The sequence below is a fragment of the Bemisia tabaci genome, unplaced genomic scaffold, assembly GCF_918797505.1.
Source record: "Bemisia tabaci unplaced genomic scaffold, PGI_BMITA_v3".
Taxonomy (NCBI): domain Eukaryota; kingdom Metazoa; phylum Arthropoda; class Insecta; order Hemiptera; family Aleyrodidae; genus Bemisia; species Bemisia tabaci.
In genome coordinates, this window is record NW_027311738.1 from 5,382 (window position 1) to 21,431 (window position 16,050).

At 41.6% G+C, this 16,050-nt stretch overlaps 1 protein-coding gene across 1 annotated transcript in view; it reads left to right on the plus strand.

The window, feature by feature from the left end:
• Positions 1-594: 594 nt before the first annotated feature.
• Positions 595-16,050, plus strand: part of LOC140225769 (pseudouridylate synthase RPUSD2-like) — a gene marked incomplete at its 5' end in the record, with an annotated part of 36,821 nt that continues 21,365 nt past the window's right edge. Inside the window, 2 exon segments of the mRNA XM_072305674.1 lie at positions 595-682; positions 15,326-15,447. Coding sequence (XP_072161775.1) covers positions 595-682; positions 15,326-15,447 — 210 coding nt within the window.

A 16,050-nucleotide genomic window follows, 5' to 3' on the forward strand; every position in this document is an offset into this window, starting at 1 on the left:
ACAATTCAATTGTTCACAAGAATTAACCAGCGCGCAATTTCCGTTTAAAGTTTGTCTAATTTTAGCACGAGAGTAGAAGAAAAATCAACATAATTTTCAGCTAGAAATTCTCAAAGTTTCTCCGGTGAAAAAGCAATCTACGCGAGGAAATTTGGCAACACTAAAATATAGTTACGTTCTTTCGTGAGGGAAACGACGGAGAGATGTAAATCTAATGTGGGATGTGAGCGTCATTGTCAAGAGATCGAGCTGACAAATCTGAAAGTTATGAAAATATCCTGGTCCAAGGCCTAAGAAATAACGGGAAAGTCATCGTCAAGTCACAATGTGATGAATGCTTCGTCTTCGAATTGTCATTGTTATCCGTTCATGTAATAAACCAACATTTAACTCGGCTAGCTATGAATGTTCATGATGAAATTTGTTTTTCCTTCTCGCGTCAGTGTATTTTCCCGTCGTCGTTAATTTTTTTTTACGTAGAATTGAATGTTATCCTGAAAAAATTTTGAAAAATAATTATCCTCCAAAATCGATAATCATTGTCAGTTAGTTTTACTTTTTTAACTAAAATAAATTTTTTTCTTTTGTTTACAGGCTAAATTAGAAACCAAGGCTTTAAAAGCGAAAAGGCCTGGTTTCACGGACGAGAGGTACAACGAAACCTCGTATTATATTGAAAATGGTAAGACTCATTTGTTTTCTTTTATTCTCTCTGGTTTTTATAATCATGATTCTCTTGTACTTTTATTCTATTATCAACTTGGAGAAGCTTGATTCTCATGTACGTCAACGTCTAAATGAAAAGGGGCCTGAGTCCACGGAGAAAAAAATCTTCATCAGAGCGATTTTTAATGACCCAGGGGTCAAAATGGCATTTTGATTTCGACAGAATACGCTCAGCTGTGATTTTAATCAGAAGTTCCGAGCGATTCACTGTATTTTTGTGCCGATTGAGGGACATTTTTGCTCCCTGAGAATGGCAGAGAAGTTCTTCAGGCGGTTGCCTCAGAAGTACGTGTTTTGAACTTCAAACTTTAGACTTCAAAGTTTTAAATTTCGGTTTAGGTTAACATACTTAGGTGTAGAAACCACATTAAAAAAGGTTTATCGAGTTTTTCATCAAGTTCGCACCTGCAGGAATGCAGATTATTCCAGGCCTCTCCAATTTTCTGCAACGCGTTTGGTTTTTGCGAAGGTCAACACAACGCGCCGATCAAAATTTTGCACTGTTTTTGGATGTGTGCCAAAGCCATATTACTCCACGAGAGGTAAAAATCTGAAAATTTTTTGGGGGAAAACTCTCAGCCCCCACAAATTTTTAACACATTCACAATTTAGTCCACGGAAAAGTGTCAGGGGTCATCCCCTAAAAATGTGGTACTACCCTAATTTGGATGTTACGAACATTTCTAATCAATTATTGTGGCAGAGCCACAACTTTTGGGTTAGTACACTAAAAAAAAGTTTGGTCGTTTGCACCGAAATTCGGTGTTCCATATCGTCCCAACTAATTCGGTTCGTCAAACTGAATTTTCGGTTTGTCAAACCGAGCTTTCGGTTCGCGTAATTGAGAAAGTGAACTAACGAACAAAGTTTGGTCATGCATGCCGAACATTTGGCTGCACGAACCGAAAGTTCAGTTTGACAAACCGAATATTTGGGATAATATGGAACACCAAACGTTTGGTTCACATGACCGAATTTTTCCTTTTCAGTGTAGCCTACTTTATTGGGGTACTACCTCAATTTATTGGAAATCATCCGACAACCCCTACCTCTTTTTTTCTGCGTCCCAACCGCGCGGTCGAGAACAATGGACCACTAGACAAGGTACGAATTTCAGCATTCTGATACGTTTTTCTCAACCAAAATTTCACGTAAAACACGATGTGCACAACGAAAATTACCGATATCAACTCCTAACGAAGATAATTAATGATTCTTGATGCGTAAATTCAAACCACCCGCTCATGAAAACTCAATGCTCTGCGTGATTCACATCGCGCGCTAAACGTTATCATGACAGTATCTGCGATTGAAACATCTGGTAACCTCAATTTTGACGCTTTGGCTCGGCTACAGCAAATTGCTTACAGTTTGAACAACAAACGGTGGGAAATGAACTTTGCTCGATTGAGAAGCTTGCTGAAACCGTTGTGGTGAACGATTTGACTCACGTAGAGCTTTGAGTTTCTTGCGAGCGGGCAGTTCAAATTTCTCGTAACCAATGTGAAATAAAAACGTTAATATCTTCGTTAGGAGTAGGTTTCAGTAATATTCGTTGCTTTAATCCTGTTTTATGTGAAATTCTGGTTAAGAAACATGTACCAGATTGCTTAAATTCGTACCTTGTCTAGTGGTCCATTGGCACCCCTGGTTCACCAGACCCAATTTGACGAAGTCCGAATGGTCATAGGACGTTTTTTTCTTAGGACGGCAGCGCTGCGCCACGGAGAGGGGGCGGCAAACGCGGAGCTCATCAATTTGACAATGAGGGGGTGTAGTGCTTAACGCGGCGTTACGATTTTCCGAAATTGATTCGCATTGTGTACCCGGGCAGTTGTGTAGCGGCCAAGTCGCCGAGGGTCGTTGTGTTGCGGTGTGACGCGGCTCGCTCTGCCCCGTCCGACCCTGTCCAGGTCCCTGTCGCAGTGAGACGCAGTGGTCATTTCCTTTAATGGATTTTCCACTCGCTCGCCATCTTTGTAAGCCCGTCGGTCGTCTGTGTAACATTAATCGATTCTTGATACCGGACAACAAACGAGGGATTAGTGTCACCCATTCTCCGCTACGCCTCCCCGCGCCCCCCTTCCCCCCGCTATTCCATTCGCCCTTTTTCTTTGATTGGAAAAAGACCGAATTTCAGCTCGCTCCTCTCAGGATAGCCTCGACCATTACCTACCCCATGGCGTAGACCAGACCGAGGTCGCATCCTCTGGTGTGATTGCTAAACCATCCACACTGGAAAAAAACACATCGGATCTAGATATATAAAAAACATCGACAAGAAAAAGTACTCTTGATTCGATCAGAATCTAGCTTAAATCAAGAACCCAGCCTCTTAATTTAAGCGGATTTCGTTTTGATTCAAGCAAAAATCCGATTGAATCAAGAGTTTTTTTCTTGTCAATGTTTCCAAGAGTCTGGACTCTGGATCCAATGTGTTTTTTTTTCCAGTGCAGGGGACTGATTATTGAAATTGGTAGACAAAGCTATAGACAAAGAAGACATCGAGAGTATGGAACGATCCTGTTGGTCGAGACGGGTGCTTCTCATAGGCATAGGTGGGAAACGACGGACCAACTGCCGGGTCTCTCGTGGGTTGCCGTTAGTTAGTCTATTACTTACCTCCTTTGTCCAATCCAACCTCCCATTTCAACCAATAAGATGCTTCATTTTTCCTCTGTCTCCTATGTATATCGCTTTTCTATTAATTTTAATGATCAGCCTGCAAGAGTTTTTTCTCTCGTCAAAACTTTATGTGGCCCCCCTCGAGGAAAGTCTCCTAGCCAACACTGTAAAATGTAAAATCGGTGTATTGGTACCATTTCGGAGAGCAATGTTTTGCAACATTTTGGTCCCAAAAATGTCAAACCGATTTGGAGTTGTCACCTTCTGTTTGCAGTTCAAGTGACGTACTTCAAAGAAGTAGCTGTGGCCCAAAATCGTAAGATGAAAATACTACTTCATGTCCTGCAATGACACAAAATGAAATACGGGAACCATCTGCAGCGCGTTCTATGACAAAATAAGCCCCAAATCTTCGAATAAAACCAGCGTTAAACTTTTTTGAAGTTTATTGTTCGAAAACGTAGTTTTGAGAGGTTCATCAGAAGTTTTCATCTGCAATGTTTTCGGTGTAAAATCCGTGGATTGAGATCCAAAACGTCCATCAGCATAAACACGATATTGCGTGTACTCCATTATTTTTAAAACTTGAAAAAGTTTTCGGTTGAAAATCCTAATTTTGGGGTTTTGACCCGCCTCGCTACACTAAAAATTTTGTCTCCATGAACCAAGGCCCCTTTCTCCAAATACCGCCTCAAATGAATGATTAAATCAATTCAATCAATTTTAGATAAAACTCTTCACCGTCATTGCATCGCTGAGGTTGTCACTATTGAACTGCCATGCCAAGGAAAAACGCCATAGTAGCCTATTTTAAATTTCCTACGTAAAATCGCAAATTTTCAGGGAATTTTGTTAATATTTTTCTTCCGATTTTCCAGAGAGTTTTGTTCGTAATTTGATCTAAAGTTCCAATGAAAAATATTCATAGCTTCCTTCAAATATGATTATTTCCTGAGAGGGAATGTGGCAAAATTCGAATGCTCACACGGCGTTCTTCCTTATCGTCTAGCTAAGGAAGAACGCCGTTAGCAGTTCCCAAATTTCCTTTGGTAAATCACTAATTTTTGGGAAAATTAGTAAATATTTTTCTCTTACTTTTCCAGATAATTTTGTTTGCAATTTTACTTAAAGTTCTCGAAAATTTATATGAAAATTATTCATATACCTTTCCTCGAGAATAAACATTTTATCGAAGGAAATTCGGCAACTCTCGAATGTTCATACGGCGTTTTTCCTTAGCACGGCAGTGAATCTCTCGTATCCGTTCGGGAGCGATAAAGGCATGCATCGAAAGCAGCGCTTCGATCCGAGGAAGGAAAAAATAAAATTGCCCAACAGTATCCGCACAATTATCGCACGCACATTCCTTTCGTCGAAAAATGATGGATGATCCGCACCGAAGAGGTGATCCGTACAACGAACCCTCTCACCGATTTGTGTCGCAGTGCTTCAACGCCCCCCTCCCCCCTATGGGTTGCCCCCTTCCATTTCAAAGCCGCCGCCCTTATCCCAAGCATGCAAGCTTTCTGTTACCTTATCCTAATCATCGAGTGCTTTTACCCTTTTCCGACATCGTTGTCAGATTGCACTGTTTTATGAGATATTTTACATTCATAGAAATATCGGAATGAAATTCCGAGTGTTTTCACTCTGGAGTGTGTTTGCTTGCCGAAGGGGTAAAATTCTCTCAAGAAGAGCGCAGTTCATCCCCCAAAAAGGAGTAGATTTCCGCTTGCATCGCAAGAAATGGATCATATTTGATTAGTGGTTCGATGGATGGTTTGGTTCAAAACAATAGAACGTAACATCAAACCAAAATTTTAGGATGTAAGTTGGAAAAGATGAAAATGAAATCCCAACAATTTCACCTTTCATCGCCATTTGGTGCTCGAACCTCGAACGAATGAAAGACCAGTCACAAAAGACCCATTCTCTCAGATTTGTAAATTGACTTTTGAGGCTATGTTCACTCATGTTGACCCAATTGATATCGATACAATCTCACCTATTTGATGTATTGAATGCGATTTATTATTTTAGACGTTTTTAAAATAAAACCGAGTTAGGAAGATGGCAACGTCGCGAACCGAGATATGCGTCCTTGCAGTTTCAGCGTCGATATTCAATTTCGATAGCCGTTTTTCCAATAAGAGGACGAGACTATATCAGGATTCGGTAGGATAGTACGGCAATAGTGTTTCTATTCTTCCGGGTTGCGGTGCAAGAGGCTCGGAAGTCCATCCCGTATATTCCGGGGCTCTAATGACCGGAGTTGGAGCAAGTAGCCTTTGGCGTGGCTTAATCTTCCAACTTGGGGCTATTAACGCTCTTCGAAAATCTAACTTCATTTGCCCATTATTTCATGCACTCGAACCCATTTTTCATCGCGTCCGCCGCTCGCCGTCCACTATTCCATGTGAGCGAAATTCGCCCTGACATTCCCACGTTGCCTCGTCCGTTCTGGCTGAAAAGTGGCTCTACACTGGAAAAAAAACACATTGGATCTAGAGTCAAGACTCTTGAAAACATTGACAAGAAAAAATACTCTAGATTCAATCGGATTTTTGCTTGAATCAAAACGAAATCCGCTTAAATTAAGAGGCTTGGTTCTTGATTTAAGCTAGATTCTGATTGAATCAAGAGTACTTTTTCTTGTCGATGTTTTTAAGAGTCTGGACTCTAGATCCAATGTGTTTTTTTTCCAGTGTGACTCCATGAGGGGGGGGGGGGGGTTGTCTTGACTCTCAGTATAAAGGGACTCTAGGTTGGCAGTGTGAAAATGAAGCTGGCGGCATTTGCAGGAATCCGAAAGGGAGTCGCTGTTTTTGACGCGGCGGCTGATAGCGCGTCGTGGCGCGACGACGCTTGGCGTCGCGACGCGGTGAGGTGCGGCAAGGATCGCTCGCGCCTTTTAAAAAGGCTCCGGAACCGGGATCCGAGAGCCATCAGTGTTTAATTCTCCCCCGTCAGGATTGGGATTGTCGTATGATTAACAGCCCCGAACAATGGAATTTCAACAGCCGCTTCCACGGTTGTCCTCCCGTCCTCCGCCGCACAGTGGGAGAGGTCGGACAAAGTTTGGAAACTTTAAACGCTCTTAACTCCGTTTATGCGAGACTTTGAGGTTCTAAAAGTGGCTTCGTTGGTTTTCTCTTGAATTTTCTTCCAGAGGCACCCCTTACGACTGAAAATGTGATGAAGTAAACATTAAAATTTGCAGTTTTAGTAAAAAATTTCATTTCCGACCTCTCTAATGGAGATGTTGCATGTGTGGGAAATTTGCGATTTGACTGTTGATTCGTATGTAAAAGTTTGCGAGAAACACGATAATGCCACTGGTTTTCTCTGAAATCAACTCCCAAGCTCAAAAAAAGCTCTCAAGTTCAGACCAAAATGGAGGGGATTTCCCTCGCTATCCTGAGAGTCCACTTCTAAATCAAGAAGAACTCTCCATGCAAAGACAGGGAGCAAATACATTAGCAGGGATACCGTGTTTTCAGTTTTGGAGTCCCCAGATAAAGTGGCAGCCCTGTCAATGTATTTGCTCCCTATCTTTGCATGGAGAGTTTGTCTTGATGTAGAGATGGACTCTCAGGATAGCGTGGGATATCCCCTCCATTTTGGCCTCAACTTGAGAGCTTTTTTTGAGCTTGGGAGTTGATTTCAGAGAAAACCAGTGGCACCATCGTGTTTCTCGTGAACATTTACGTAAGAATCAGCAGTCAAATCGCAAATTCCTCACGCATGCAACATATCCTGAGAGTCCACCTCCATATCAAGACAAACTCTCCATGCAACGATAGGGAGCAAATACATTGACAGGGCTGCCACTTTATTTGGGGACTCCACAACTGAAAACACGGCAACCCTGCTAATGTATTTGCTCCCTATCTTTGCATACAGAGTTTGTCTTGATGTAGAGGGGGACTCTCAGGATAGCGTAGGATATCCCCTCCATTTTGGCCTCAACTTGAGAGCTTTTTTTGAGCTTGGGAATTCATTTCAGAGAACACCAGTGGCACCATCGTGTTTCTCGCCAACTTTTACATAAGAATCAATAGGCAAATCGCACATTCCTCACACATGCAACATCTCTATTCCGAGTGTTTTCACCCTGTTGTGTTTGCTTGCCAAAGGGGTGAAATTCTCTCTAGAAGAGCGCAATTCAGCCCCCAAAAAGGAGTAGATTTCCGTCTGCATCGCAAGAAATGGATCGTATTTGATAAGTGGTTCGATGGATGGTTTGGTTCAAAACAATAGAACGTAACATCAAACCAAAATTTTAGGATTTAAGTTGGAAAAGCTGAAAATAAAATCCCAACAATTTCACCTTTCATTGCCATTTGGTGGGGCCAAGATAGGGATCTTTGCAAAGAGAGTTTGTCTTGATGTAGAGGGGGACTCTCAGGATAGCGTGGGATATCTTGAGAGCTTTTTTTGAGCTTGGGAGTTGATTTCAGAGAAAAGTGAGAAAACCAGTGGCACCATCGTGTTTCTCGCGAACTTTTTCGTAAGAATCAACAGTCAAATCGCGAATTCCTCACATATGCAACATCTCCATCGACCCGATCCAATGTGCGCCGGGCGACCATCTCCCTGGGGACTCGCACGAATCTGGCAGCCGTGGGTTACCCCACCCGCGGCCCCCTCCGCGGCTCCACCGGGAAATCCTCTTTCGAAAAATACGTCGTCGGCCGGGGAGAGCTTTAAAAAACGCCGATGCTCCTCCCCTCGGCTCCTTCTTGCTGAATGAGTCCTGCAAATCGAAATTAACGTTGCTTCTTTTTCGATTGGCCCTTGAGCTGGGCTCGGCGATGAGGCGGCTTATGATTGGGGACAATCAATAGCAGGACTTTTCAATGAGGAAGTCGTCGTTTTTTCTGGAGGAAAGGGTCTCGGGTGGAATGGTAAACGTCAGCGTTCAGCATTGTTACCAAAGACAGAATATTTGGACTGCATTTTGCAATTCGGAACTATAAATTCTGGCTCTTCTGGAAAAACACGTATGTGCATTGGGAAACTAATGACGCATACGTTGTTTTTTAGCCGGGCCAGAATTTATAGTTCCAAATTGCAAAATGCAGTCCATTTCAGAGACTCCGCACTACTGCCGTGGTAAGGAAGAACGCCGTATGAGCCGTCATGCGTTGCCAAATTTCTTGAGGTAAATCACGAATTTTCGGAAAAATTTGTAAATATTTTTCCTCCATTTCTTCAGGTAATCTTGTTCAGAATTTTACCTAAAGTTCTTGGAAAAAATTTTCGGAAAAACATTCATAACTTTCTTCAAAATTGAACATTTTATCGTGAGAAATTTGGCAACTCTCGAATGTTCATAAGGCGTTTTTCCTTAGCACGGCAGACTACTACACTGAAAAAAAGTTACGGGCTTTGTAGACATACCGTCCGTTCCGGGCTCAGAGGCCGAAAGCACCGGGCGCTGGACCCGTAGACGCACTGGAAAAAAAAAACACATTGGATCCAGAGTCCAGACTCTTGAAAACATTGACAAGAAAAAGGACTCTTGATTCAATCAGATTTAAGCTTAAATCAAAAGGAAATCCGCTCAAATTAAGAGGCTTGGTTCTTGATTTAAGCCTAAATCTGCTTGAATCAGGAGTCCTTTTTCTTTTCAATGTTTTCAAGAGTCTGGACTCTAGATCCGATGTGTTTTTTATTTTTCCAGTGCGCGTAGGTCGTTTTCGACGTCGCAGACTTCCCGTCATACTTTATTTTTTGAACGGAAAACTACTCAACGGCAATTCTTTGAAACTGCCGTGATTTTTCTTCTCTGTGCGAAGGAAATTCTGCAAAAACTTTAAGGAATAATATCAATTCGTTCTCCTTTAAAAAAATAATATAGCAGTGGAGATTTTCAAACGCCGCAAATGATGTAGCTGGTTAAGGACTTAAGCCGTCGATTTGTAACATTATAAGCGGTTAATAGGGGAGGGGCCAAGTTTACGTAAGAACACAGGATGAGATGAGAGTACGTTCAAACGGTAGTCGTGGGAAGAGCTCCCGCAGCATCGAGACGGCCGGATTCGCCTTCAATTCAGAGAGTAGGCAAAACGGGCTTCTAGGAGCAGGTTTAGTGGTATCAACACCGCCGTTGAGTCAGTCGCCGTCCGTGGCCCTTTCACCCATCACACTTCGTTGAATGATTTCTCACTGAAACTGGAGATTGCTTGGTTTTTTGGGAGAATGAGGGGGAAGGCTTAGTAACAATGAGGAATCATTTTATTGCGAAAACCAGAATGTTGTTAGAACGTGATACATGATGAAAAGTTTTTAAAATACCCAGTACTACATTGTGCTACAATCTGTTTCACGATGATACCCTGTTCTTTCGATAATCATAAACTGAGCCTAAATCTGATCGGCAAGCAGTAAATGTTGATCTTGGCAAATATTTTAAACAGTACTCGGTGCATCTAATTCATTCATTTTTTCGAGGAAAAGTCTGGAAAATGTTTCATGAAGTCTGAAAAACCTTGAATTCTTCTTTCCAAAATTAACTGGAAACTCTACATTACTTAAAAGTCAGGGAGCAAACGTGTCCCCTTGTGCACATACTTGAATGCATATCATATCACACGCCATTATCTTCCTTTCGGTATTTAGAACAATAAAATTGGTGATTGTGTTTCGAATTTCATACGGCGCGGCGGCCAAAATGACGGTTTTGGAGTAAAACAATTTGCAGTTTCCTATTAAATCGTGCCACTTGTCGGTTCCTATGTCTATGTATTAGGAACGATACCTCCTGTCTGCAAACTAACGATTTCAGGACAAGGAGAAAGTTCGCTATTTTTTTTGTAATTTTGACATTAGTTCTGCAATTTTTTTGTAATTTTGCCATTAGTTTTGCAATTTTTTTGTAGATTTAAGCGCCATCACAGCGCTCCCACGCGATATTGGAAAAAACGGAAAACATCAGTTTGCGTATTTTATACTTCAGAATGCATCAAAGCCCCCCACTCATTTTCGCCAAAATGGACCACTAGACAAGGTACGAATTTCAGCATTCTGATACAGGTTTCTTAACCGAAATTTCACGTAGAACACGATGCGCACAACAAAAACTACCAAATCAACTCCTTACGAAGAAATTAAGTGATTCTTGATGAGTGAATTCAAACCACCCGCTCATGAAAACTCAATGCTATACGTAATTCACATCGCGCGCTAAACGTCATCATGACAGTCTCTGCTATATAAAAATCTGGCAACCTCAATCTTGACGCTTTGGCTCAGTTATAGCGAATTGCTTATAGTTTGAACAACACATGGTGGGAAATGAACATTGTTCGATTGAGAAGCTCGCTGAGACCGTTGTGGTGCGCGATTTGACTTACGTAGAGCTTTGAGTTTCTTGTGAGCGGGCCTTTCAAATTCCTCATAACCAATGTGAAATAAAAACGTTAATATCTTCCTTAGGAGTTGATTTCAGTAATTTTCGTTGCGCAACTGTGTTTCGCGTGAAATTCTGGTTCGGAAACATGTATTAGAATGCTTAAATTCGTACCTTGTCTAGTGGTCCATTGTCAGTTAGAACAATATAACCATATATAACCAAATGATTTCATATTGTTCCTAGCCTTCGATGTGTTTTTGATCGCACGATTTGCCTTCTGCAGTTAATACCGACAGAAACTCCTGTAACCGCGCCGCCGTGCTGAGGAAAAACGCCGTATGAACATTCGAGAGTTGCCAAATTTCCCCCCGATAAAACATGCCTTTTTAAGGAAAATGCGTTTTTTTGCTTGACATTTTCAGATATTTTAGATTAAATTGCAAACAAAACTGGAAAATTTGAAAAAAAAAACATGCAACATTTTTCAAGAAAAATTAGGTTTCATTGAGGGAAATATGGCAACGTCCGAAGGCTCATACGGCGTTCTTCCTCAGTACGGCAGCCATTCTCATGCTATTGAGTTGCAATCGGCATGGAGAGCGAATATCACGATCACGCTCGTTGCGATGGAGCGAGCCGCAAGGACATTTTGATTGTTGAGTCTGTTAGGGAACAGTGCCGGGGGGGGGGGGGGGGTGGTAGTGGGAAGAATAGTAGCAGTTTTCAGCATTCCTATCCACGAGTGTGCACGCCACTCAAAGATGCTTTGCATCATCAATTTCATTCTGAGCTGAAAAGCCGTAAAGCTGCTCCAAGGAGCTATGAAAAGCCGAGGGGGTCTGAAGAGGCGTTGCAGTGGAAAAAAAGTGAGTTGTCGCCTCCGTCAGCGTTTTCTTCCGCCCCAGCAACAACCACTTATCTCGACTGGAACAACTATTCAGTTACGCGGTTCTTGCTTTGTGGCTTCCAGTCTTGAGCTCTTGGTCCTCCTGGGTTCTCTCCGTTCTGCGCATCTCTCTTTACCGTCCTTAATTTCGCTTGTCGTTAACTTGCCATTATACTCGTTCTTCTTCTTTTCGAGATGCAATGCGTCATATTGGCCAATTATTCCTGGTAAAATTCGAGTGCAAAAGGATTCATGTTAACGGCACATGTTCTACCATACTAATCTGCTGTCCTTAGCAAAAGCGCCGTAACTCCAGTCTAGATTTTTGCAGCTTTTTACCGACGAAATGTTTCATTACCGAACAACCAACATCCATTTGGACTGAGTTAAGCAGAAAGGAACCAACCCACATTTTGAAAAAAATTGAGTTATGACTGGTTTCAAACTCAACCACTGCTCTACTATGTATCGCCAAAAATTCAAAGTTTTTGTTGGAGCAAATTTTGCAGAAATTGAATTTGAAGTTTATCTTTTACATTGAGTCTTATGCAGGAGCTAAACTTTAAGCCTCTTTTTCTCGGTTCGATCCCGATGTGGCTTGGTTCCTTTCTGTTTATCTCCGTCCATTTATCCTTCATTCTAAGATGATTGCAGCATACCGTTGAGGACGATTCAAATTTACAAATCGAAGCATCGTAGTGATCATGTTTTCTCGCAATAGAACAGTATGTGTCCAAGAAAAATGTGAAGTCTTAATAGGAGTTACGGCGTTTTTCCTGTGAACGGCCGTAATGAAGAAATACGTTGGACGTTCAATTGATCTTTAAGTTTTTATTATCTCTCTACTTACTAATGTTTAGGTTATTAAATTAAATCTCATCATCTCTATTTTTACATTATATTTAAGTGCTGATTTATTTGAAATTGATCAAATTTCTTTCGATTGAATGGACCGAGTTTTATGGAACCGCACTGAGTCGTATTTTGGAATTGAAATTGGATGGAAGTGTTGAATTTTTCTTGTTATTACAGTTTTTTCTATCAAAAATTCAAAATCGAGAAAAAAACATTTTCAACGTGAGTCTAATTCCATTTGAAGTTTAGTGAAAGTATCCTATTTATGAAGTTGAAAAGAAGGCTTCTTTAACCATCCCTTTATAAAAAAGTGAATTATAAGGCTCTCCTGAAGGATGAGAGATATGTTGAAGAAATGATCCTGTATACAGGAAAGCGGTGTGAGGAAGAACTGGCTGAAAATCTGGCACAGGATGGAACAAAATAAGCAAGCTTGAAGTCTCATTATTAGAGCATTGCTATCTGCCACTACGAACTGATGGGTTATCTCCGCATGCCTGTTTTAATTACCAACTTCATTGCGTGGATACCACTATTGCGGTTCCCGTGTCCTCGAAATTGCCTATATTATTAATTGAAGGCGAGACATTGTCTTGTCGCTAGCTCCAAGCGAATATCACCATTTCAGCTCCTATGAGCCCAACTTCACCGTTTTGATACAATGAAAGCAAAATCCCTCGACTTGGTTCACTACCTGTTGGACTCATACGCCCTCCTTTCAATGATTGAATTTTGAAAAGTAATTATCTCATTCAAATGAAACTTTTTTGGTGCGCAAATGGAAGTAGTTCAGATCTTTAGGTTTCTCTTGAAAGATTAAATAAGCTGTACAATGTTAGCAACATTGTAACCATAGGAGTCCCTGATTGCAAAATTCAGTTTAGTTAATTTTTGAAGTTTACATAGGCCGCATTTTGTAGTATGAAACTTCTATTTCTAGCTCATGCAAAAATGTACGTATCTCTATATGGAAACTAATGATACATCGATGGTGTTAGTCCGCAACCACGTATCTCGTATGCGACGTTGCAGACTTCCTGCCATACTTTACTTTTTAAATGGAAAACTACTCGACGGGAGCTCTTAAAAACTTCCGTGATTTTTCTTGTCTTTCCGAAGAAAATCCTGCAGGAACTTCAAGGAATGATGTCGGTTTGTTCTCTTTTAAAAAATAAAATAGGAGCGGAAATTTTCAAACATCGCCAACGGGATACGTGGCTGTAGACCAGTGTTCGAAACTCACATTTGAGTTTTAGGAGCCAAGTGCAGCATCAAGCCCAATTTTTAGGCGCCATTGAAGATTTTTTAGGGGCCAAATTGACTTTTTGCCCATATAGTACGGCGCATTTAGTGAAAAGTTAGACACAAGATGTTTTCGTAACAGAACTAGTAAGTAGCTGTAACTTGGGGAAGACAAAAGCACTAGGAATGGAATCGTGAAGAAAAGAAAAAGCAAGCTTTCACTTGTAGTGCTGAAAATTCTGATTTTTTTCAATTTAAATAGATTCGTTTTTCTTTCTTTATGTGACTTCCTGTGAAAATCTAGATTTTTAGGGGGCAATTTTTAGGGGCCACGTTGGCGCAGAGCCTTCATTTTTTAGGCGCCATGGCCGATTTTGTAGGCGCATTTTGCGCGTTGGCGCCTGGGAGTTTCGAACTCTGCTGTGGACTTACACCGTCGATATGTTGTTCCTTAAATTAGCCAGGAATAGTTGCAGAATATGTAGTACCCATGATGATCAGCATGTCCCGCTTGAAAAACTTTGATAGGGAACCTTGTCACGAAATACTCCAATACGTACCCCATCAAGGGATCCATTGAATTTATTCGGAGAAGGTATTTCAGCATAGCAAAACGTCGAAGAAAAAAAATCTTGACTGTTTATCAGAGCGAGAGACAGTCAAGTTGACAGTTCACGGAAAGTTCGCGAGATCGCACCGCTGAACTTTTCGCGATAGACATAATTGAACGAGGCGAAAGTGGTAAGCGATCGAAACCCCGGCAGCTTTGTCGAGGACATTGTGTCCGAAGCCCATTAATTATACGGACTGTTTTCGACGTCCAACTCTGCCGTGCTGCGTAAGTCCATTCGCACATTGCCGACTTTTCCGGTACAAAACAGGCCTTTTTAAGGGAAGTCGTGCATATTCGCTCTTGAAATTTTCAGATATTTTAGACCAAACTGCGAACGAAATAGTCTGAAAAATTTAAAGAAAAACCATTCAAGATGTTCCCAGTAAATTGGTTTGTTTGTATCAGAGAGGATACGGCAACGGCTGAAGACTCTTACGGCGTTGTTCCTCATGGTAGTACGGCAGAACTCTCGCTTGATCGAATCCGAAGTTTTTGACCCGATGTCGAGTTCGGGCGAGACCACCGTTTTGACAATGGCCACAACAATGTGGTCACTACTGGTCAGGGCGTATCTCAATTTCCGGATGAGCCCCAGAAAGCATGGATTTACACGCGAAATAGGGCTCACGTAGTGGCGTGGCGTGCTTTGCGTCGTATCGATTGTTATGCCACTTAAATCTATGGAAAAGGATCGATAAACAGGGTGTTCGCAGCGAACACCTTAATAATCGATTCTTTACCATAGGTTTAAATGGCAGAACAATCGATATATCGCAATTCACGCCACGCCACTGGGCTCGCGTGGAGATCAAGATACGCCCTTACGTCAGAGGAGCGACGGATTGCTCAAGTCGACTGCCACTAAGAGACGACCCCAAACGAAGATTGAAGAAGACGAGAAGCCGCGTCGCGTCGCGATGCGTTGACGTCTGCGGGCTGATCACTGTCATTGAAAAACAAAGCTATAGACAAAGAAGAGATATTAGACAATTCTAACCAGAAATGGTGTAATTTGTTTCAGGTCTCCGCAAAGTGTATCCTTACTATTTCACATTCACCACCTTCACGAAAGGCCGATGGGTTGGCGAAAAAATCCTCGACGTCTTTGCCCGAGAATTCAGGGCTCATCCCGCCGAAGAATACGTAAGTGGTTTTTTTTTGTTAGTTTTTTTTTTTTTTTTACTACTTCAAATAGCCCACGAGGGCTAATCCTTGCGCTTTAGTCCCTACCCCCCTCCGTTCCAATCCAATCCAATCCAATCCAATCCAAAAATTAAAAGTAGCGTATCTTTCAATCAAAAAGGGGAACTATTTATTGTTCGCTTTTTTTTAAAAACATTCTCAACTGCACGAGACAAAATGTTTGTAGACAAGACTTTTTGTCATTATGCATTTCATCAACACTTGAAACACTTCGAATTATGCTTTTAACTCAGTCTAGTGGTTCTTTGAAGATAAAATTGACGTATTTCTGTCAAACGGAACTAAGCGCCATGGAAAAGCATTGCGAGTATAGGACGGAACGAGCCCGACGCCGGTTTCCGCCGCCAATCCAAGCCCCCCTCTACCTTCCTCCCCCTATGGCGCTTAGTTCCGTTTGATAGAAATACGTCCAAACAAGGTATATTTGTGTTCCCTTTAGGTGAAAATATGCTCTTGATTCCGCAGAAAATCCATGCTTGGTGGCAAAAATTACAAGTGTCTATCTCCTGATTGTGAGCAGTCCCAACCCACAGCTGAATTTCT